Source organism: Tursiops truncatus, chromosome 12 (genome assembly GCF_011762595.2).
Source record: "Tursiops truncatus isolate mTurTru1 chromosome 12, mTurTru1.mat.Y, whole genome shotgun sequence".
NCBI classification, from domain to species: Eukaryota; Metazoa; Chordata; class Mammalia; order Artiodactyla; family Delphinidae; genus Tursiops; species Tursiops truncatus.
In genome coordinates this window covers 69,177,816-69,200,514 of record NC_047045.1, presented here as the reverse complement: position 1 = coordinate 69,200,514, position 22,699 = coordinate 69,177,816, and the positions used below count along the sequence as shown (strand labels likewise).

The following is a 22,699-nucleotide window of genomic DNA, read 5'->3' as shown; positions in this document are numbered from 1 at the left end:
ATTAACTATTTTATTCAAAAATAACCTTCAGATTGGAAGGCAGCCACTATGTCTTCCCTTAGTCTTTTAGTGATTAAACACTCCCAATTCTTTCCATGATGCTCTAGTACATGATACCCAGATACTGCAGTCAACACTGTGATCAACATGCTCTGAAAATTACATCAACTTTTTAATGTACTTAAAATATGCCACCGAGAACCAAGTACTCTTATCCTTAAAATGTTGCAATGAATGACAAAGATGGAACCTAACTGGTATTTCACATATCGATATTACATTCAGAAAACGCCATCTAAATTTTTTTCAGTTTTATTTTTCTTATTGTAGAGTTGGGTTTTGTTTCCTTCATTTTTTTAAATTTGTTTAGATATATATTATTCATAATATTATGGTTAGCTAAAACTCCAAAATTCACACAACTACCTCAAAAGTACATTTTCCCTATCCCATATTGTTTAACTTACTTCTGTAATAAATTCAGAACTTGATATTTATAAATATTAAATTTTGCCTTGTTATGTTAATGATACTAGTTAACACTACAATAAAAAGCCAACAGAATGATTTGAATTTTTAGTCTCTCCACTTTCTTATCAGCTGTGCCTCCCAGCTTTCTCTTATCTGCAAATCTGACAGTGAGCTATCCTTTTTCTGTTGGTTTTTTTTGGGTTGGGTTTTGGGTTTTTTTCCAGATGAAAAATAAGGCCAATTACAGTGCCTATCTGAGCATTCCCCCATGAGGACACCATCTCATTCATTAACCAACAAACTTTTAGCTTCGTTTTCAAAACATGGGAATCAACATAATTCTAGCATCTAAGTAGCTTTCCACTTCCTTCTGATAAGGTTATAAGAGATTTTCTCAAATACTTTGCTGATATCAAGATTTACCCAAAATGATAGTTTGTCAGCATATTTGAACTAAGTGAGCACACATGAAATGTGAGACTATGAATCTGTATTATCTAATAATCTAGTAACCCTCCTCCAAAAAATAAAAAAAAGCAAGCAGTACTTAGGAAATGAGTTCGGACAAGGCTTATGAGTGGTATCCATGCTGACTCCTGGTGACCACATTCTTTCCTAAGCACATGGAAGATCTCTGGTTGATCATTCATTTACAGCTTTGCCAGGAACTGACATCAAGCTTACTTCAGGTCTTTAGCTTCTAGAAAATAATGTTCCCCCTTATTTAGGACATTCACCCATCTCCATTTTTTTCTAGTAATTTCCTCACAAGTTGCATAATCGGACCTTGAGATCATGGGTAAAATCCCACGCTACTCAGGATGTAGACTTAGGCATCTGAAGGACTGCGTCATTCTTCCATCTAACTCATAATTCAGGCTCTAATGCACCCTCAATAATGACCATTCTCCACTTTCTAATTTGCAGGGTCATTCTCTGATGAACATGGGAAGCAAAAAGTGCTTATATAGCTGGGCCTTTCTGTCTACTCTTTTCATGTTATACCACCCTGTGCAAGCACTTCCTCGTTCCCCTTCTCCCAAGCAAGCTTTGAAAGCCCTTTCAGTCACACTGTGCAGTTTCCCCAAGCTTCCTTTCCCTCTGTTCTTCAGCTTGTCTGTCACTATTCTCACACACCCACACTACTCTTATATATTTTCAACTGGTGACATATCTCTTCTTCTGGGTTTGCTCCAGCATTCTCAGATCTTATCCTAGAAGACTGCTTAGGAAGACATGATCAGGGCAGGGTGGAGTGGGGTGTGTAAAAGATAAAAGTGCAAAAACAGAGAAAGTACGAATGTATCTGTAGAGTTCATAAAGGGCCTTTTTAACTGTCCATTTAACTTGTTACCACTTCGTGCACTGTTAATCTCCAGCCTGAACTTTTCAAGAATGCAAGGCAGCATTACTGCCGTGTAACTGGGCAATTCATTAAATCTAGTTTGGAATAAGGAAAATGGATAGTCTGCTGGGCCAAGAATTTTTGAAGTTTATATGGAAGCGTTATATTCCAAGAAGGTTTTAACCACAATCAGCCTTGACTGAAGCAAGAAGCCTCAGTGATCCCCATCATTGGCACAGGAGAGGAAATTCTATGGCATCGATCCCCTTCCTCCCTCCTTCAGACACATACAGACCCTTGTGAGCACACACAATTCACACACACCTGCCCCTCCTCTTACAGTGAAACATGAGAAGAAAGAAAGAGGGAAGCAACAGACACAGACAAACCACGTAGACCAACTGATCATCTCAATAGGAACAAAGAGAACAGAGAGGAATCTGAAAAGTGTTTTCATGACTAAAAATCCTGCAGGTAATCCTGACCACACTGAGTTCTAAGACAGGCAGTGTGCTCCATGAAAAGAAAGACCAAGGTCTGAATACGTAGTCCAGCACCTTACTGGCCATGAGGGCTTGAGAAACTCATTTCTCAATTTCTCTTCAGGGAGCTTCCACAGCTCACCTATAAAACAGGAATAATAACAACTGCCTCGCCTGATTGTTTTGAAAAACAGAGATGGTACAGAGCAGGTATGCAGTAAATGGTAGCTAGTATTACTCAGATCTACAAAACCAAGTGCTTTACTACCGAGATTAACCCCATGAAAGAATTATCACTTCAGGTTCTGGTGTCTATTCCTAACAGACACTTCACAGGAATCAGTAGCCAGGGTGAGTACATATTTGCATAAGCATCCGTTTAATGTGTTTAAATGCTGCCAACATTAATGCTTGTTCCATCACATAACTGTTCAAAAGTGGCTGTTTGAGAGAACTACTGCTTATGACAGTTCTGACTAGACCCGGCTAAATTCAGCTCAGCAGAAGGAAGCCAAGTACAGGAGGAAAGGCCCAAACTCTAGAAATGCCTGATAACAGAAGCTTCACAAGGCATCCCTACCCTGTGGCTACAGAGCGCGGGAAAGGTTTTTAGATCACTAAGATCACTACTAGCAGCCAATTGTGTGCAGGTAAATGCAGGAGACAGACAGCTCTGCCCTGCCCTCTAGTATCTCCTCTTTCCCTAGAAGGAAAATATTATCTCAATCCACTTGCAGCAGATGTTTCCTGTGCTTTTTAAAAAAAACAGAATCTGCTCATCTTTAGGTCAATTGTACAGCAAGGAGGTTACAAAGAAAGTGAAGGTGCTCACATGAAGAGTGTTCCTCTGCCCATTTAAAACTCACTCAGCTGATGCACTTAGGAGGCTCCAATGCACAATAATGAGTATTTAATTTTTTCACCATCTACATCAACTCGCAGAATGAATACAGGAATAGAGATATATGGAGATATTTAAACTGGGTAATTTCTAACTTTCTATCTTCTCTGGGGAGACTTCAGTTCTTTTAGAGCAATACGAAAAACTTTAAAATACTAGTAAATTTCTAAAATAAATGTCTCTTATTATTTCACATGCAACAACAAACTGTAAGTACTAATCTAGGGTAAGCATTTCTCATTCCTATTTATACTCATAAATTCTCAAAGAAATATAAAATGACTAATATGGTAGTTTTGAAAACCAAAGTATGGAACACTCTTGTTTGGAGGGGTCAAAATGCTACATTGACCATCACTGCTCAAAAGTGCTGATTTGTAAGCACTTTGGATGAGCAACACCTGCTGCTGGGTCACAGAAAAGGAATGTGAGGTCATTAAAACAATTCCTTTAACCCCACGCACCCCATCTCCTAGCCCCCAGCCCCTGAGCCAGGGATAGAGGAAATCTGAAGCCTGGTAACTCTGGATTCAATACAATAAGATTCCAAGGTACACAACTTCCTCCCAGGATTTCATTTACAGCTAAATTCTTGGCATTTTATTTTGCTCCTCCCCCATCTGTTGGAATGTCCACAGCTTTTTAAGCAGCCAATATCTAACCCAAGATATAGGCAAACGAATTAAAACAGTATTTTAAGGCAGTAGGGTTTTCTGTTTGTTTTATAATGTCCATTAACCTCAAAACACTCTAAAAAGTGTTCCCTTGCTTAGTAAGGAAGGCCAACAGTGACTTTGCTACTACATTTATTTAGCAGAAACCACCAGAGTTCTTAAAATTAAGGTTCAGAAAGCACCAATATTCCCTTTATTAAAGTAAAATGCATTCAGAATGAGAAAAAAAAACTCTTATGAGATCATTCTATCAGTTACATGTTACCTAGAAAGAATTAAATCAGCTATACTGCATATTTTTGTTAGAAAATATTTACCATTGGGTTTTTACCCTGAAATGTGTTCCAAAGTAATTTCTACACCTGGTTCTGCATGTCTCAGAGCTCCAGCATGTCCCCTTCCCCACTCTGCGTGAGAACACAGAGTGTTCAGTGTGTGTCTTTGCTCAGCAACCGAAGGAAGAGGTATGACTACATGGGTGTCCTGCAAGGACAACTGGGCATTTAGATTTTATAGGTCCAACCTCATTAGACAGGACGCGTGTGTATGATGTCTGTAGGCACCTGCAAGGCAGAGCCTTTCACATCCGCTTACCTGCAGTACACCAGACAAGGTTCCTGTGCTCAAAGAGCTCATGCCCTGGGGGAGGACAGACAGGCAGGTCTCGCCATAATAAATAAAAGCTGGCCTGAGACAGGGTTCTTGTGAAGGTGTAAACAACGTGTAGAAGAAAAGGGAATAATTAGCTGCAGGTGTGATGGTGAGTAAGACCAAAGACCGCTTGTAAAAGCAGCTTACACTTAAAGGATGAGCCGAGGAGGCTGGAATTCCTAGCAAGTAAATGACATTTCCGGAGAAAGGCAATTGTCCAATGTATTCTTTGTGACCCACCACACTGTCTCCCCACCCGAAGCAGTGCACAGGAGAAGATGCAGACAGGGCTCCAGGGCGAGGAAAGGGCAGGAGCTATGAGATGTTCATGAGAGCACTTTGTACTATTATGGCAAAGACAACCAGATCCTTTCCAGAAATACAACTGGCATCAGTGTAGACAGTGAATGCAAGAGAGGAGAGGTTGCAAGCAGGAGTCAGATTTAAAGGGTAATGGGATTATCAGGGCAAGAGATGACACGAAAGTCTGCAAACAGAAGAAAGGGCTAAAGAGGCGATCCAAAGAGGAGGGAGCATTGGTAAATACCAATATAAGGGAGTTTTGTGCGGGCCTTGAGGACAGTTTCACAATTTCATGGTTATACGACCCTGCAGGGGACACTGAATACAGGAAAGGAAATAATAGGAAATACCCTACCCTTGCAGCCCCTGAATTCAAAAATATTATTGCTGGTGATAAATAGCGTCTTAGGATTTTATAATATTTAATCCCCATAATTCATAAGAAAGTAATGTCAGTAAAATCAACAGTGAAAATATTACCTTTTTTGTGTATTTTTAAATATTTTGCTTCCTGGAAGGAGTGGTAGGTCTTTCCATGAGAGTTTTTAAAAGCACCAATTAACATTTTAATTCTTAAGTACAGGAAGTGAGGTCATTAATTTGGCATGGAACAGATAAAAAAAGAAGAATTTAAGAACATATTTGAGCATGACACTGTGAATAACAATGCTGGCCCAACCTCTACCTGTACAAAAGAAATCAGCCATGTGGATAAAGGAAATGCAGGCACATAAGGAAAACACTATTTGTCAACAAATAACAGAAAACTAAAACTTGCACATAAACAGATAACAAGATAACCGGACAAATATTGTAGGATGGTAGGAAAAAAGTAACTGCATAGCTATGAAAATACTTTCAAAGTTTAAGTGTGCTGTGTCAATGAAAAGCATTATTATTTTGAGTAGTGGGATTGATACTCCAATCCATACTCATGCATTTGTGTACCGTCTATTTACATATCCCTCATGGAGTTCCAGTATCATCTGGTTCTGTCAGTGTGGAAAAAATGATTCGAATTAGTAATACTCAGGAACTTTTCTTCCTGACTTTGAGTATGTTAACCTCGGCAAGGATCACTGTTAATGTTAGCTGCCTCCAGGAAAGGAAACGGTATTGGGGAAGAAAGGGAACTCTAAATGCTCACTCTCAATACTTCTCGATTATTCAACGTCTTCAGTGAGCAGTATTTATGTATTTCTTATATAATTTAAAATGTACTTTAAAAATAAACTTTGTTCCTAAGAAACATCATCATAAATTGGCACTGAATCAAAAACCTACTGTACTTCAAGCCTTAAAGACAAGTAGAACTTGAATGCCTAAAAAAAAAAGATACCAGGTCGTTGAAAAAGGAAAAACAATTTTAACCTGTAAATGAATATTCACTGCAATTATATCTAGGGGAAAAAGTAAAAGTTTTTCTAAGTGAATTGTGAGTAATTAAGTAACAAGCAATTCCTTCAAAGCAAATAAAGGAGCAAAAATGTTCTTTAGAAATAACTATTTCAATAAAGAAGTTGAATTAGGGAATACTGACATCATCAACAATCTTGTAGTTAGGAAACAAAAAATAAATTAAAAATTTGTAATTTACATTCCAAATCTGTTACTGTAATAAAAGCAATCAAAAAAAAAAAAAACTAAATATCCAGACACAGGTGCTTAAAGTGAGATATTTTTAATGGAAATAAATGTGGCATATGCTCCAACTGGCCACTTTAAGTGCCTGGATTTGCTACATTAGTAACAACCCAGTAAAGCCTAAATCTGGATTACTATCACCACAGGACTCTATTTTGTGTTTTGGAGGAATGTTTATTCTCTTTAATTTCCATATTAAAATATTGGCATGCATTTAGCTAACCCTAAAATAAATACACTTTTAAGAGTCAAAGGAGATTAACCATTAGATTAATCTTCACCTGTAAATTTCCCGAACTACATTTCAGATTTAAATATGAAAACAAAGCAATGATCTTTGAATTTGATCAAAAAAGAACTGTGAAAAACTCATGAAAAAAGAGTAAGTATAATCCAAAAAGTCACAGCTACATGAGCTGTGTGGGAAATACTTAATCCAGCATTGCTCAACTTTGGCACTACTGACATTTGGGCCAGAAAATTCCTCCATTGTGGCGGTTTTCCTGTGCATTCGTTGTAACCTTGGCCTCTACCCACTAAGGTGCCAATAGCACCCTCCCTTCCCCACAGGTGTGACAACCAAAAATGTCTCCAAACATTAATAAATGTCCTTCTGGGAGGAAAATGACCCCTGGTTGAGAACCACTGACAATCCAATGCTTGGATCATAACCAAAAATTTTAAATTATGAATAAGGGTAATTTGGGTTTTTAAAGTTGGAAAGAATTGCAATTGAAGACAGACAAGGGGAAGTGGATCCACTCACAAAATTAAATGAGCCAAAAATACTGAACCACAAAAAAAACCCTCCTCTTCAAAATTAGTGGTTTGTTCTAATGAGATCTCACTGTAAAACTGCAGCTTAAACTTAGAGAAAACCACTTCCTTCCACTACCACCACCACACACACACACACACACACAGAGCTCTTGCCATCTTTATTCTCCTGGTCATGAATTGGAATTGCCCATTGATTCCTGTGTCAAAGAGCTTCCCTCCAAGTTCAGTGATCACCACACTTGCTGCTCTTTCTGGATCTCTTCACACTGATCTGTATAGTCTACCAGCTTCTACCACATGTTCTCTGATTTTGATTTTTAAAACATAATTTTCATAAATTTTGTCTCATATATATTCATAAATTTAATCTCATATATATTCTCTTGGGATCTAAATCCAAATATATATATATATATATATATATATATATATATGTAAAATCTTCAAATCCAAATATATAATATATACATATACACACACATATATATATCCCCAAATCTAAATCTCCTATTACTAACCTCATTTTATTCACTGAAAAATATTACTGAGTGCCTTCTCTGTGCCAGGCACTGTACGAGAAGTATACCCTGGGATACATCAGTGGAGGAAAAAAACCCACAAAAGACCAAGGTAAAAGGCACTGGGCGGGGGGGGGGGGGGCGGTAGGGAAGAGGGTGCGATTGGTTCATTCTTCATCCAGACCTTTTCTATTAGAAAACCAGGTGATTTGGAAACTTCACTACTTCACTTCTCCATCTTCCTCACAGGTGAAATGTTAAAATTCTGACTATCCCATCTGACGTGGACTTTGACCACTTTCTCCTACATCCTCACATTTATCCTTTCCTCTGGAACTCTCCATCCAGTTGACCTCTACCAAGAAGCCTTTTTGCAAGGCCAAAGGAAATAAATGTGTTCCACAGCACATTAAAAGTATGTCTTTGGTTGGGATTTACACATGCCAACTTAAGTACGAAATAAACTTAAGTTTATTTATAAATGGGGCCAGAAAGAATGCAAAATACTCAAATAATAGTTAGTTACTGATAGTTACTATTTTACTCTGTAATAAACTTAAACTCCTAAACACCTTTAGATTTACCTCAAAAGTTCTGAGTTTGGGGGTAATTTCTTCAAGCAAATGCAGGTCTTTGGAAACCTTGACCTTTAGTCTGTTCCACTTTCCTTGAACATCATCAAATTCTTGCTTATACAGTTCTTCTACATCTGGAGAAACATTTTTCTCCAAAGCCTTTGTTTCTTCTGCAAGTTTATGCAGTATAGGTTTTTGATTCTCTAGGATTTCATCAACGGCCTGGAAAACAGTTTTCAAGATTAAAAATACACACAATAATTTGTCTGTGCAGATGTAATAATACTGGCTATAAACAGTCAGTCACTTTTTTAAAAGAATTTGATCAAAAAAGAATTGTGAAAAACTCATGAAAAAAGAGTAAGTGTAATCAAAAAAGTCACAGCTACATGAGTTGTGTGTCGTTTAGACACAATGTATCCTCTGCACTAAAAACCAGCAGAAAAACAGGCCCAGTGAGGGCCCAGTGTGCTGGGCTCCATGGTGGATCTGTTGCATCTGATGAAATAGTGCAGAGGCACATATCTTAAATGACCAGGGAAGCATTTTCATTCAATACAGTAAAAGAACAACACAATCGATTGTCTTCATTTCATTAAAGATACTTTATATGGTTGAGAATTTTAAGCTAGTCACAACAGAAGGAGAAAAGATGCTTTTATTCTATTAAAAATATTTAATAACTATCTTTTAGCTGAGGTCCTACATTATAGTGATTAACCTTCAAATTATAAGAAATATAAGAAATGTTTGACTAATTTTGACCAAAACTGATATATTTTTTAAATAGCTGAAAAAATATTTCAAAATATGTGATATGAGATATTAGAAATGAGCCTAAACTTCTTAGGTCTACAGGTCTTAGGACCTATAATATATATTACCTTTTCTTCCTGCAGGGCCTTCTCCACCTTTACAAGATCATTCAAGACATTCAAAGACATCTGGGCCTTATTTTCAGAATCATTTAGCAGATCTGTCAGCGTTTTCAATGTTTCCAAATACACACGTCCAGGTCGGCTCTTCAGTTCTGTTTTTTGAAAAATACTTACTTTGAGAAAATAATGGCAGGAAACTAATATTGTTATACATACTGTTTATCTTCCTATTTAATAAGTGAATTCTAATACATAAGAAGTTAAACTCTGTAATTAAGATTAAAAAGGGTCTCTGTTAGAGACACAATAAATCACTGCATTGGCATTTCTGAGAGTCATATAGTGACTTCATTCCTGCGGATGTTGATGTTTGAAATATTAAGTAACCCACCATCATTTTTCTTCATTTCATCATGATGAAATGACTCTCTGCAGATGGTACTACAATGTTCCTTTTGTCTCATATAATCTCCTTTTCCCCAGCAGCTACACAAAGAATAAAAGGAGACAAAGATCCCCTCAACCAGTCTTCCTCTAAGTTCAGGCGTGCAGACAAACTGCTACCCACAGAGGGGTGGACGTTACGCTGAACACCACAGCCAGGTCGCACAGGTACCCTGAGAAATAACGGCTGCACGAGGCAGCTGGAGTGATGTCTACTTCAGCCACTGATGTCAAATTTACAGACAAGCAACACTTGTGTGGAGAGGAAGCCAGCTCATTTGAAGCACAAAGAGGTGAAACCAAGTAGCAGCAAAAGTCACAACAGCCAAAGGGTGGAAACAACCCAAATGCCCATCTACAAATGAATGAACAAACAAAATATGGTGTATACATACAATGGAATACTACTCAGCCTTAAAAAGGAAGGAAATTCTGACACATGCAACCCACACAAAAGAACTTTGAGGATAAGTGAAAAAAGCCAGTCACAAAAAAACAAAAAATGTATGATCCCACTTAGGTGAGGTATACAGACTAGTCAAACTCATAGAAACAGAAAGTAGAATGGTGGTTGCCAGGGGCTGGAGGGAGGAAGGAATGAAGAGCTGCTGTTTAACGGGTACAGAGTTTCGGTTTTACAAGACAAAAAAGTTCTGGGGATGGGTTGTACAACGATATGAATATATTTTCCACTACTGAACTCTACACTTTAAAATGGTTAAAATGGTAAATTTTATGTATATTTTACCACAATTAAAAACAAAAAAAAATAAATAAATTTACCAATTGTTTTAAAGTTAAGAAACTGAACATTTAAACTGCCTTGTCAAAAATGAAAGCATATTTTGTAACAGCAAATTGAAAAGGAGGTACTCTCAAACGCTTCACAGTCTAAGTTAACTGAATTCAATAAACAAAGAGTATGGTGGCCAAATGCCTTTCCAGAAGAAAGGAAACATGATACATTTGCTTACCATGCACATACAGAGTCTTACAAGTCATTACATAACCTACGATTGCTGCAAGGAGGGGTATGGTTAAGTGTGTAGCTGTTTAGCATGTACTCCCCATAATGTTACATAATACAGCACAATTCCTGACTGAAAAGCCAAGGAGAAAAAAATATAATATATGAGGGATGAGCTTTCAAAACCTTTAATAGTTAACTTTCCCAAACCAGGCTTATTTCAGAAGTAAAAACTCTTGAAAATTTTTCAGACTTTGAAAGAGGAACACGATTTCTTTGAAAAGAGGAGATGGCATTGCTAAAACTTTAACCATTTTGAGCAAACAGAAGCAAGTGATCATTCTTTTTAGGCCTACTAGTAATGATTATCAGCTGGCCTCCTTCAGTGAAAAGGAGAAACAACACCCCTAAAAAAACTCTTTAAAAATCATCATGTCCTATTAACCCAATTTTAACAGCACATGAAAGCTGTCTGCATTTTTACAAACAAGGGTGAATCTAGGAAATAGTCTGAGCGTACTTTAAGAACTGGAACAGGACCAGGCACAGAGGAAAACAGAGTGAGGCTGGTGCAAAACAAGCAAGTGTACTGAAGGTCTAAATATTGGGAGTAATTTTTAAGCTAAGGCAAACTGAGAAAGGAGATGGTGGACTTGTCTAATAAAAAAACGCAACAGAATGGGTCTACCGTTCTCGAGCTGTTGGTGACGCTCCTCTAAATCCTGTTGCACAGCTTGGTAACGGCCCACAAAGCTCTCAAAATCCCGCTGAACAAAATCCGGGGCAGAAGGCTGAGACTTCAGGGCTGAGCAGCTTGCACGCAGCATTTCAATTCTGGGGTGGTGGCTGCGGAGGTCTGTTAATTCTTGCTATGAAGAGAAAATATGACCACATGATTCGCTGAAGATGAACATCCTCACAGAAAGTTAATCAGAGCAGAATTAACCTAAAGTTCACGATACAAGGAGCATCTTCTTTAAATACAGGACTGGACATAGAAATCTTTCACGTTCTGGATGGTTGTGTCTTTACCTGACAGGAATCCTTCAAGCTTGGCAAGGACTGCTGGGGACATTCTGAAAAGGGCGTGTGGTTTACCCACTCCTCCTTTGTCTTTATGGTCTTTTCAAGCTCATCAAGGTGCTTAAAAAAAGCATTTATATCTTCCTGTAGCTGAATCTTTCTTGCTCGATCTTCCAAATGCTGGGATATATTCTTCCATTCTGATAATATCTTCTCCAGAACGTTTTTTATTTCTTCAGTAGGAAGACCTTCTACGCAGACATGAAAAATAAGCAGACACTTCATAAATTATTACAAAACTTGTTTTGGATTTGTTACAAACATTCTAACCTATTCAAAATAATGAGGCAACGTCATACATAATGATCACTCCCCTAAGTCCCTTTTAACACAACAACATTGTAATGATGCACTTAAAAATAACTATGTTTAATTCCTTGATAAAAACGGGAGAGGGGGCGCTTAAAATAGCAGGTCAGGAGGGGGATGGCCAACACAAAAAGCACATCAGTCGAGTGTCAGCCACTGCCTTTTCTACAGAACGTGTGTCTCCATCCTTGGCAACCTACTGTTCTACTGGTTTCCAGTCTGAGCACGAGAAATAAAATGAACTGTCTGGACTTGTCTGGGGCTCTGACGTCAGAAGGTAGACCCTCTGTCATCAAGAAAAACAGCTTGGCTAGAAAAAGGAGGAGGCAGCTTGAGACTTGTGATCAAACCACAGGTCACAGGAATTGCAAAACGAATGGCTGGAACTCCTAGTGCTGGGAGCAATCTGGTGAGTGCAGGAATACTACACCAGTAGCCAGGCCCAAGAAGAATCAGCAAGCCTACTGGGAATGCTACACACAGACCAGTAAATGCCAAAAGATCAATGCAGTGCTAAGATTATCTACTTTAGAAACACATCAGGAAACAAAATGCCATTATGTTTATTACTGTCATCTCATAATTTTGTCTCATATTTTTGAGAGGCAGAGAATGTTCATAGAAATAAGTTACATATAATAATAGGTTTTATCATAGTCCTCCTCTTAATATAAAATACCATTGAATCATTGAAAATTACTATGAAAAGGTATGGGAAATCTACAAAGGAATTGATGTCCTGAGGAAAGTATGCACGTTGAAAAAATGGGTTTAACATCTTTATTATTAGAGCAGAAGCAATAAAACTTTGTAAATATATGTAATCAAAATCCAGGGTAACGAGAGCTCTAAAGGGAAAAAAAAGGCATGTAAAACAAAAGGTCACTTAGGATCCACAGATGATGCAAATTTTGAAAATTTCTGTAACACACCGTATCCACTGAAAATTAGAAATGCAAACGTGACATTACATAATCTGAATATATCACCCATGTCAATTGCTGAAGTAAACTGTCCACCATCACACAAGTAATAGAATATTACACCTAGACAAAACATTCACACCACAGTCCAAGTTCAATTATCCCTGTTAATGGAGGTCATAAACTAACTAAATTACCACTTTCCTTTTTTTTTTTTTAATTAACTAATTTATTTATTTATTTATTTTTGGCTGCGTTGGGTCTTTGTTGCTGCGCATGGGCTTTCTCTAGTTGTGGCGGGCGGGGGCTACTCTTTGTTGCAGTGCGCAGGCTTCTCATTGCGGTGGCTTCTCTTGTTGCACAGCACGGGCTCTAGACACGTGGGCTTCAGTAGCTGTGGCACGCAGGCTCAGTAGTTGTGGTGCACGGGCTCTAGAGCACAGGCTCAGTAGTTGCGGCACCCGGGCTTAGTTGCTCCGCAGCATGTGGGATCTTCCCGGACCAGGGCTCGAACCCGTGTCCCCTGCATTGGCAGGCAGATTCTTAACCACTGCACCACCAGGGAAGTCCTAAATTACCACTTTTCTGACAATCTGAGCAATGGAGATCTAGGCTGTGCGCCTGCCAGGTCATCTCTATTTTAAGTGGGCAAAGGAATAGTATCAGCCACTTCATTTACATGTCAGGACAATTTATGGTTAACAAGAAAGAAAATTAAGCTGGCAAATAAAGTTTTGAGATGGAAAATTATCACCACTAATCCAGAAAATCGGTAAGAGGTACTCATTTTAGGTACTAGGGAAGCTGAAGAAACTTCTTCCATAGTTTTTTTTAATTCACTGACAATATTTCAGTATCCATTTACCCTTTCAAACCAATTCTCAAAATTTAAATCTCCCTCCTCTAAGCTTGATATAGTTTGGACCAGTGTCAAGTAATAAATAAAGCACAATTTACATCTTAAAAAAGGAAAACTGTATATGGTCTTTTAAAATAATTGTTTTATTCCCAGAGATCCAAAGTTGTAGCTTTTTCTGTTTCTACAGGACATCCAACTCTTAGATGACTAATCAAAAGCCAAAATCAATATCCCATCCTTTTATTAATTTTCTAGAAGGGATAACGTATAATATATTCCTGTCACTCTCACTTGACTTTAGCTTTTCAATCTATCACTATTAAAATCAAGGGAAATGTTTACAAAACATAGGATCATCATCAAATTCCATAGGCTTATATGTTGATATACTGGGAATTCTTTTTGGAGGGAGGTGGTAAAAGAAAATTTTACTTCGGCAGCATTGGGGAAATGTATTACATTAAGGTAAATTCATTGAGATTATTTGAATTTTTTTTTTTTTTTTTTTTTTTTGCGGTACGTGGGCCTCTCGCTGTTGTGGCCTCTCCCGTTGCGGAGCACAGGCTCCGGACGCGCAGGCTCAGCGGCCATGGCTCACGGGCCCAGCCACTCTACGGCATGTGGGATCTTCCCGGACAGGGGCACAAACCCGTGTCCCCTGCATCGGCAGGTGGACTCTCAACCACTGCGCCACCAGGGAAGCCCAATAAGGTGTTATTTATATTTGAAATTTTTACCTGCATTAAAGAACTTTTTTTCCCCCACAGACCCAGTGGCTCAGGGGAATGTAAAGATTAATATTTTTGCCAAGCAGTTTTACATATGATTCTTTTTCTCGCCTTGCTTTGAAAGGCTTTTCTTATAAACCCTATTCCTTACTCCAACAATAAGTGCTTTGGAGGTCTGCTGAAACTCTCCTTGACAAAAGCCACAGACACCCACGGCAGAATTAGGAATATTAGTTTGACGAGAATCTTCTAAAATGTAGCTTTTAATCTTTATATTTTTTGACTTTTTATTATAGAAAATGGAAATATATACAAATAAATAGAACAGTAGAATGAACGCCCTGTACCAATTACCCAGCTTCAGTAATTAATGACATTCTACCATTCTTGAATTATCTATATACCCTTACTCACTCCTCACCCATTTAATCATTATTATTATTTTCACATTTCTTAAAGTAAAATTTACTTACATTGAAATACATGAACTGTGCTGTTCTGAGAAACCTACACACACTTATCAATACATAGAATATTTCCACCTCTCCAGAAAGTTTCCTAGAGTCCCTAATGGATCAATCACCCTCCTCCAACCCAGAAAACCACATTTTAAAAAAACCTTGGATTATTTTTCCCTCTGCCTTTTGAAAAATATGTTGATTTATTTTGTATATATACTGAGGTCATACATACACGAAAGTATGTATATGCCCAGTATATGTTCATTTATTTAGAAATTATGGAAATGTACCATTGTCATAGATCAACGTACCACTGTCATAGATCATTTGTATAGCTTAATTTCTTCCTTCCTTCCTCCCTCTCTCCCTCCCACCCTTTCTTCCCTTCCTCCTTCTTTCCTTCCAAACAGAATAGTATTTTCATTCAAACTCCATCCTAGCTAGGTGTCTTACTACTGGGTGTGGACACCCCATTTGGAGATTACTTTTTCAAGTATTTATTTGAAGGGACCTAGAGACAGAGCGAGAATATGATTTCCCTTGAGATACTTCAATAATTACAATAAATTGTGTGTTAAATTTATGTTAGTTACAATCATAGATTCTTCACTTCTACATCGACACTGTAGCTTGGAAACCAGACTTTATCTGGGTGATGTGGGGTAATTTCATGAGTCTATGAACTGAATTAAATTCATGTCTGTGTCAGCTTTTAGTGGGTGTGGCAGAATCAGAGTGCAGAGATTCATTTATTTAAAAAAATCTGTTATTAAAAATTTTTAGGATGGGGTGGGAAGCTTAGAATTTGGGACACTGGTCTGAATAGGGTCTGTATGTTCAGTTTAATCTTCTCATTTTTGGGGAGTGTCTGCCTTTTGTTAATGAGAGTAAAAGTGGTTTTTAACATTTCCCACTGTCATTCCACTTTATCCATGATTCTAATTTTACAGTACTGTATTTTACTTCTCTACATGTGGTTAGCAGTAATCCTACTGCTGCTTTAAAACCAGAAATGTTGAACCGAAATGAAAGCACAACTGGGTGATTCTCCCGGCCTTTCCTTCTCTTCAATACATTTGAAATAAATCCTAGGCCATGGATAATTAATGTAGAAGAAGTTTCTTTACAGAGTGTAATTTGCCCAGAGTCTGCTTATGTAAGGATGCAGATATATGATTCAGTTCAGTTAGAAAAGCACATCAAATTCTTCAGTAAAACAGATGTTTGAATAATTACATCACTGGTTTTCTCAAACTAGTTTCATCAAAAAATTCCAGCACGGTGAAGTCTGGTAGGACCTTTCTACCTCATGCATGTGAATTAAGTTCTGTGACTTCTCTTGTAGCACAGAAATGTTTATAAAAAATGAAATTATCTGTTTTCATTTGACTTTCACGACTGCTGTACCAAACCTGGTTTCCTTGGTTTAGCTTATTTTGTTCCTAAAGATCATCAACTACTATAACAGAGTAATGGGTCACTTGGATGATGTAGCTTTAAGAATTGACTCCCACATGTCTGGCAAAGTATTGATATTAAAAAAAAAAAAAAAAATCAAGGTTCTCACCTTTTCCCATTTGCTCCAAAAGGATTTGTCCGGTTTGATTTAATTCATCGAGTCTGGAACTTCTTTCCATCTGTTCCTTTTCTAATCCCTGAAAATAAAGTCCCAATATAAGAATAGTACAGACTTTCTTCTCAATATAGTATTAATGCTTACTGAAGTTTTTATATTTAATGTCCCTCCCACACTCTCTTAGGTGGGAGTTACAGTCAAAGTTTACCTAAGAAAATACCAAGATAAAGCTATGCCATTTCAAGCTACCCTCCAGAACGCTAGAGATGATTAAATTTCAAAAGGTAAATTCAAACAAACAATATAAAATTTTGGTTTCCTTAAAAATGCTCTACATCAAAACAAAAATCTTTAAAAGTCTTTACTGAATTTGTTACAATACCGCCCCTGTTTTATGTTTCGGTTTTTTGGCCGCAAGGCATGTGGGATCTTAGCTCCCCGACCAGGGATCGAACCCACACCTTCTGCATTGGAAGGTGAAGTCCTAACCACTGGACTGCCAGGGAAGTCCCTGGTTTCTTTTATAAGAGAAAAAATTTTACACTACATACATGAGTTCCTATCAGGAGGAGGTAATTAAAATTAGTATTTTAGATCCAGAATATTTATTCACATACATGGCCTCAGTATACTCCACACCATAAAAATAACAGTTTGACTGAAATGAACTGAATGCACTATGAAGACAGAGATCACCAAACAAAAATAAATTAATTAATACGAAAGACAGAAATAATTTAAGCCCAATATCATTTGTTGGTGTTACACTAAGCATAGGGTCTAACACAAACTTCAACTACCAGCATAATTCATACATAAATTTTTAACAATAACAATATGCTTTAGGACCCAAAGCAAAGTATTTTATCCTTTATATTCAAAGAATGGCTCTTAATTTTAATATTTATGTCTCTAAGATTTTATATTCTCAATGTCCCTATATCTGAGAGACAGGGGAAGACAAGATCTTCCAGAATTAGTTAGAAAGGGCTGAGCAAAACCATGGACACACATACACACACATGTGTTGTATACACAGTCACTATTTGAAATTTCTGCATTTGATAATTATCTAGCCACTCAAATAGTGTCCAAAATAGCACAATCAAAGCATCCAGGCAACCCATATTACTTCAACCAGACAACCTAGAGAAGAATCCCACTTCTAGGGTCTACAAATGTAAGCACTATCAAATAAATTTAACTCTCCTATTTTGATCCACACAAACCTTAATGTGACCAAGTAAAACAACCATTTTTATAGTCAAAGATCAAGAAAGAACAAGAGATTCTACGACACACCACTAATCTTTGTTAAACTAACTATCAATGTAAAAAGTCACTGTCAAACTGGAGAAAAATTATTACCTGCTTTATACAAACTGATTTTTGGCTACTTTTTTTATGATGGTGGTCGATTAGACTAGGGATTCTCCACCCAGGTATTGCATCAGTTGGAACAAGTTATTCTTTCACTAAAATAAAATTAAGTTGATACTTCCCAAATTTGCAAGAAAAATTAGCGATTAAAGCAATGGTTAAATTTTCTTTATTGTACATTTTTCTCAGATCTTTGGCATCTACTACTTCTTGTCTAAAACAACAAAATAAACGAACTTATAAATAAAGGTAAAACACAGGAACTGCCAATCATGCCTTACATAAACATACACAATTGTTACTTTTATCCCCTCAAATATTATAGTAACAATTTCTGGAAGTAAAATTGTTCCTAGATCACAGGATGGAATTTAATTTATCAGTGTTTTGTGGGACTTGTTCCATAAAGATCACTGTAGCTTCCAAATTCTCTGCCACTTTACTGTCTTTGAGAATTGGGTTATTGAATGATCATTAATATCATCTACCAGTCTTTCAGAAGCATATGAAATGATAGAACATAGTCCTCATGCCTGGCTCTCTTGATCCCCTGTGCAGGGGGCTCTGATAACAGTGCTTCCACATTCCCCCTGTCCACAGTCATCATGGTCTCCTTCCATAAGCCAAGAAATTTATAGAGTGCTGAAAATACAGGTTTCAAGGGAAAATCGTCCACACTTTCTAAGCAGTGGCAGCAGGCATATAAACAAATAATGACATAAATGCAATAAGGGCTTTCACAGAGGTATGGCCAAAGCAATATGGAATCTGCCTAATGAGGCTAAAGGAGGCTTTCTGAAGTAGGAGGCATTTCAGCCACACAGCAAAGGCTTAATAAAGGGCTATTCGGAGCCCGGAAAGCCACACATGGGGAAGGCAGGATATTGAGAAAAGCGTAGGAGTCAGGAGTGCTGGAGCTCTGACGAGTGAATGAGAGGGCTGAGTTTCTGCTTAGAGGTAAGGAAGAGAGCTGTCTGGAAGTGCCTTGTAAGGGCACTGTGGCCTTTACATTTTATCCCCACAGCAATGGCAAGTCATTAATTAATTGCAAGCGCTGGAGCTGTATAATCAAATTTATATCTTAGAACTCATCAAGAGTGAGATGATATTATTAGTAACAATAACATTAAATAATAACAGTAATTTCATAAATGTGTGTTTTAATGAGAATTATTTTAATAGTTCACTGTTAAGTAAAATGTTGGCTGATGGTTTGAACTGGACATCTTAAAGCTATGTTAAGAAGATGTACTACTATTGAGATGATTATCTTTTAAAATTTATTTGATTTGAATTTAAACCTACTAATGCTGTATATTAATAGATTTTCTAATTTTAGACTATTTGTGGATTCCTATAAAAAACATACTGTTTGGTTATAAGTAAACGATTGCCTTTTCCTATATTATTGAGTTCTAGTTGCTAGCATTTTAAGTTTAAAACAATATCCTTTTTAAATGACATGTAAAAAGGGAAGGTAAATAGTGGCAAATGCTGCAAAGAAAGGAAGTCTGATGAGAATAGAAATCTATCCTTTGGATTTTGAAAGCAGTCGTCAATGGTGACCCCTAAATGAGAACAGTTACAGTGGAATGATAAGGCAAACATCAGTCTCAGCTTCTCACCCAAACATTCAAAGTCGGCCAGGGTCTGGTCCTAAACCACCTCTCCAGCCTTAACTCTCTACTGCTTTTACACATACGCCTAGCACAAAGCAAAACGAATTATTTGTTCCAAGAATCACAACACGCTTGCCCCCCTCTGAGCCTCTGCTCATGGGCGCCACCTGCCTGGTGTGCCCTTCTGACCAGCTCCAAGCCCCCTCCTTCAGTGTCACTTTGCCTTCTGCACTTCACCAGTGTATAGAGACAGCTGCAAGCCTGGCCTCCTCTCAATTCCCTCAGTACCTACCACTTTCTAACTCACATCACTGATATCTACACATACGTCTTATTTTTAAACATTCTCCAAACTCTTTATAAACGCCATTGCTGATGTAGATGGTGATATGGACTTGCTCTAGGTGCCTAAATAATTCATGCAAGGATGTACAGAGACTTAATGAACCCCAAAGACATAAATCACTGCAATCTCCTGTTGCAATTTACAGTAACACACATGCGGTACAAAGTAGCAGAGCTACAATCCCATACATTTTATAGTGTTTATTTGTTTTAAATACGTCTCTCCTCTAAAAAGAATGTTTATAGAAGAAATCTTGGGATTTGAAACAGTTTCTTGCATTCGGAAGGCAAAACATTTTCAGCATACACACATGTACTATTAGGTACCAGATTAAGATAGATCTAATGAAGCTAAAATTAGTAATGACAACTGGATCACCTTAGCAAGTGTCCCTTCCTGCACATCTCAATTAACCGGTTAAGGAAGGAGGAAAAAAAACTTCTCCTCGACGGACGACGGGAAGATGGCGGAAGAGTAAGACGCGGAGATCACCTTCCTCCCCACAGATACACCAGAAATACATCTACACGTGTAACAACTCCTACAGAACACCGACTGAACGCTGGCAGAAGACCTCAGACCACCCAAAAGGCAAGAAACCCCCCACGTACCTGGGTAGGGCAAAAGAAAAATAGAAAGAACAGCGACAAAAGGATAGGGACGGTACCTGCACCAGTGGGAGGGAGCTGTGAAGGAGGGAAGGCTTCCACACATTGGGAAGCCCCTTCGCGGGCGGAGACTGCGGGTGGCGGAGGGGGGGAGCTTCGGAGCCGCGGAGGAGAGCGCAGCAACAGGGGTGCGGAGGTCAAAGCGGAGAGCAAAGCGGAGAGATTCCAGCACAGAGGATCAGTGCCGACCGGCACTCACCAGCCCAAGAGGCTTGTCTGCTAACCCGCCGGGGCGGGCGGGGCTGGGAGCTGAGGCTTGGGCTTCGGTCAGAGCGCAGGGAGAGGACTGGGGTTGGCGGCGTGAACACAGCCTGCAGGGGGTTAGTGCACCACGGCTGGCCGGAAGGGAATCCAGGGAAAAGTCTGGACCCGCCGAAAAGGCAAGAGGCTTTTTCTTCCCTCTTTTTTTCCTGGTGCGCAAGGAGAGGGGATTAAGAGCGCCGCTTAAAGGAGCTCCAGAGACGGGCGCGAACCGCGGCTAAAAGCGCGGACCCCAGAGACGGGCATGAGACGCTAAGGCTGCTGCTGCCGCCACCAAGAAGCCTGTGTGCGAGCACAGGTCACTATCCACACCGCCCCTCCTGGTAGGCTGTGCAGCCCGCCACTGCCAGGGTCTCCGGATCTAGGGACAACTTCCCCGGGAGAACGCACGGCGCGCCTCAGGCTGGTGCAACGTCATGCCGGCCTCTACCGCCGCAGGCCCGCCCCGCATCCGTGCCCCTCCCTCCCCCCCCCCCCCCCCGGCCTGAGTGAGCCACAGCCCCCAAAGCAGCGATTCCTTTAACCCCGTCCTGTCTGAGCGAAGAACAGACGCCTTTGGCAGAGGCGGGGCCAAATCCAAAGCTGAGCCCGGGGAGCTGTGAGAACAAAGAAGAGAAAGGAAATCCCTCCCAGCAGCCTCAGAAGCAGCGGATTAAAGCTCTACAATCAACTTGATGTACCTGTATTTGTGGAATACATGAAAAGACAACGAATTATCCCAAACTGAGGAAGTAGACTTTGGAGAGCAAGGTTTATGATTTTTTTCCCCTTTTCCTCTTTTTGTGAGTGTGTATGTGTATGCTTCTGTGTGAGATTTTGTCCGTATAGCTTTGCTTCCACCATTTGTCCTAGGGTTCTATCCGTCCGTTTTTTTGGTTGGTTTTTTCTTTTTAAAAAAAATTTTTTTTCTTTATAATTATTTTTTATTTTAATAACTATTTTATTTTATCTTACTTTATTTTATCTTCTTTCCTTCTTTCTTTCTTTCCTTCCTTCCCTCCTTCCTTCCTTCCTCCCTCCCTCCCACCCTCCCTCCGTTCGTTCTTTCTTTCTTTCTTTCTTTCTTTCTTTCTTTCTTTCCTACTTCTTCTCCCTTTTATTCTGAGCCGTGTGGATGAAAGGCTCTTGGTGCTACAGCCAGGAGTCAATGCTGTGCCTCTGAGGTGGGAGAGCCAACTTCAGGACACTGGTCCACAAGAGACCTCCCAGCTCCACATAATATCAAACAGCAAAAATCTCCCAGAGATCTCCATCTCAACACCAGCACCCAGCTTCACTCAACGACCAGCAAGCTACACGGCTGGACATCCTATGCCAAACAACTAGCAATACAGGAACACAACCCCACCCATTAGCAGAGAGGCTACCGAAAATCATACTAAGTCCACAGATACCCAAAAACACACCACCAGACGTGGACCTACCCACCAGAAAGACAAGATCCAGCCTCATCCACCAGAACACAGGCACTAGTTGCCTCCACCAGGAAGCCTACACAACCCACTGAAACAACTTCAGCCACTGGGGACAGACACCAAAAACAATGGGAACTACGAACCTGCAGCCTGCAAAAAGGAGACCCCAAACACAGTAAGATAAGTAAAATGAGAAGACAGAAAAACACACAGCAGATGAAGGAGCAAGATAAAAACCCACCAGACCTAACAAATGAAGAGGAAATAGGCAGTCTACCTGAAAAAGAATTCAGAATAATGAGAGTAAAGATGATCCAAAATCTTGGAAATAGAATAGACAAAATGCAAGAAACATTTAACAAGGACCTAGAAGAACTAAAGATGAAACAAGCAACGATGAACAACACAATAAATGAAATTAAAAATACTCCAGATAGG

At 38.9% G+C, this 22,699-nt stretch overlaps 1 protein-coding gene across 11 annotated transcripts in view; it reads right to left on the bottom strand.

The window, feature by feature from the left end:
- Positions 1 to 22,699, bottom strand: part of UTRN (utrophin) — a 497,402-nt gene that overhangs the window by 328,467 nt on the left and 146,236 nt on the right. For all 11 annotated transcript variants that reach the window (XM_019951537.3, XM_019951539.3, XM_033867812.2 and 8 more), the window contains 5 exons: positions 16,564 to 16,651; positions 11,666 to 11,907; positions 11,322 to 11,502; positions 9,229 to 9,374; positions 8,354 to 8,566 (listed from right to left, as the gene is read on the bottom strand). In XM_019951537.3, coding sequence (XP_019807096.2) covers positions 8,354 to 8,566; positions 9,229 to 9,374; positions 11,322 to 11,502; positions 11,666 to 11,907; positions 16,564 to 16,651 — 870 coding nt within the window. The remainder of the gene's footprint in view (positions 1 to 8,353; positions 8,567 to 9,228; positions 9,375 to 11,321; positions 11,503 to 11,665; positions 11,908 to 16,563; positions 16,652 to 22,699) is intronic.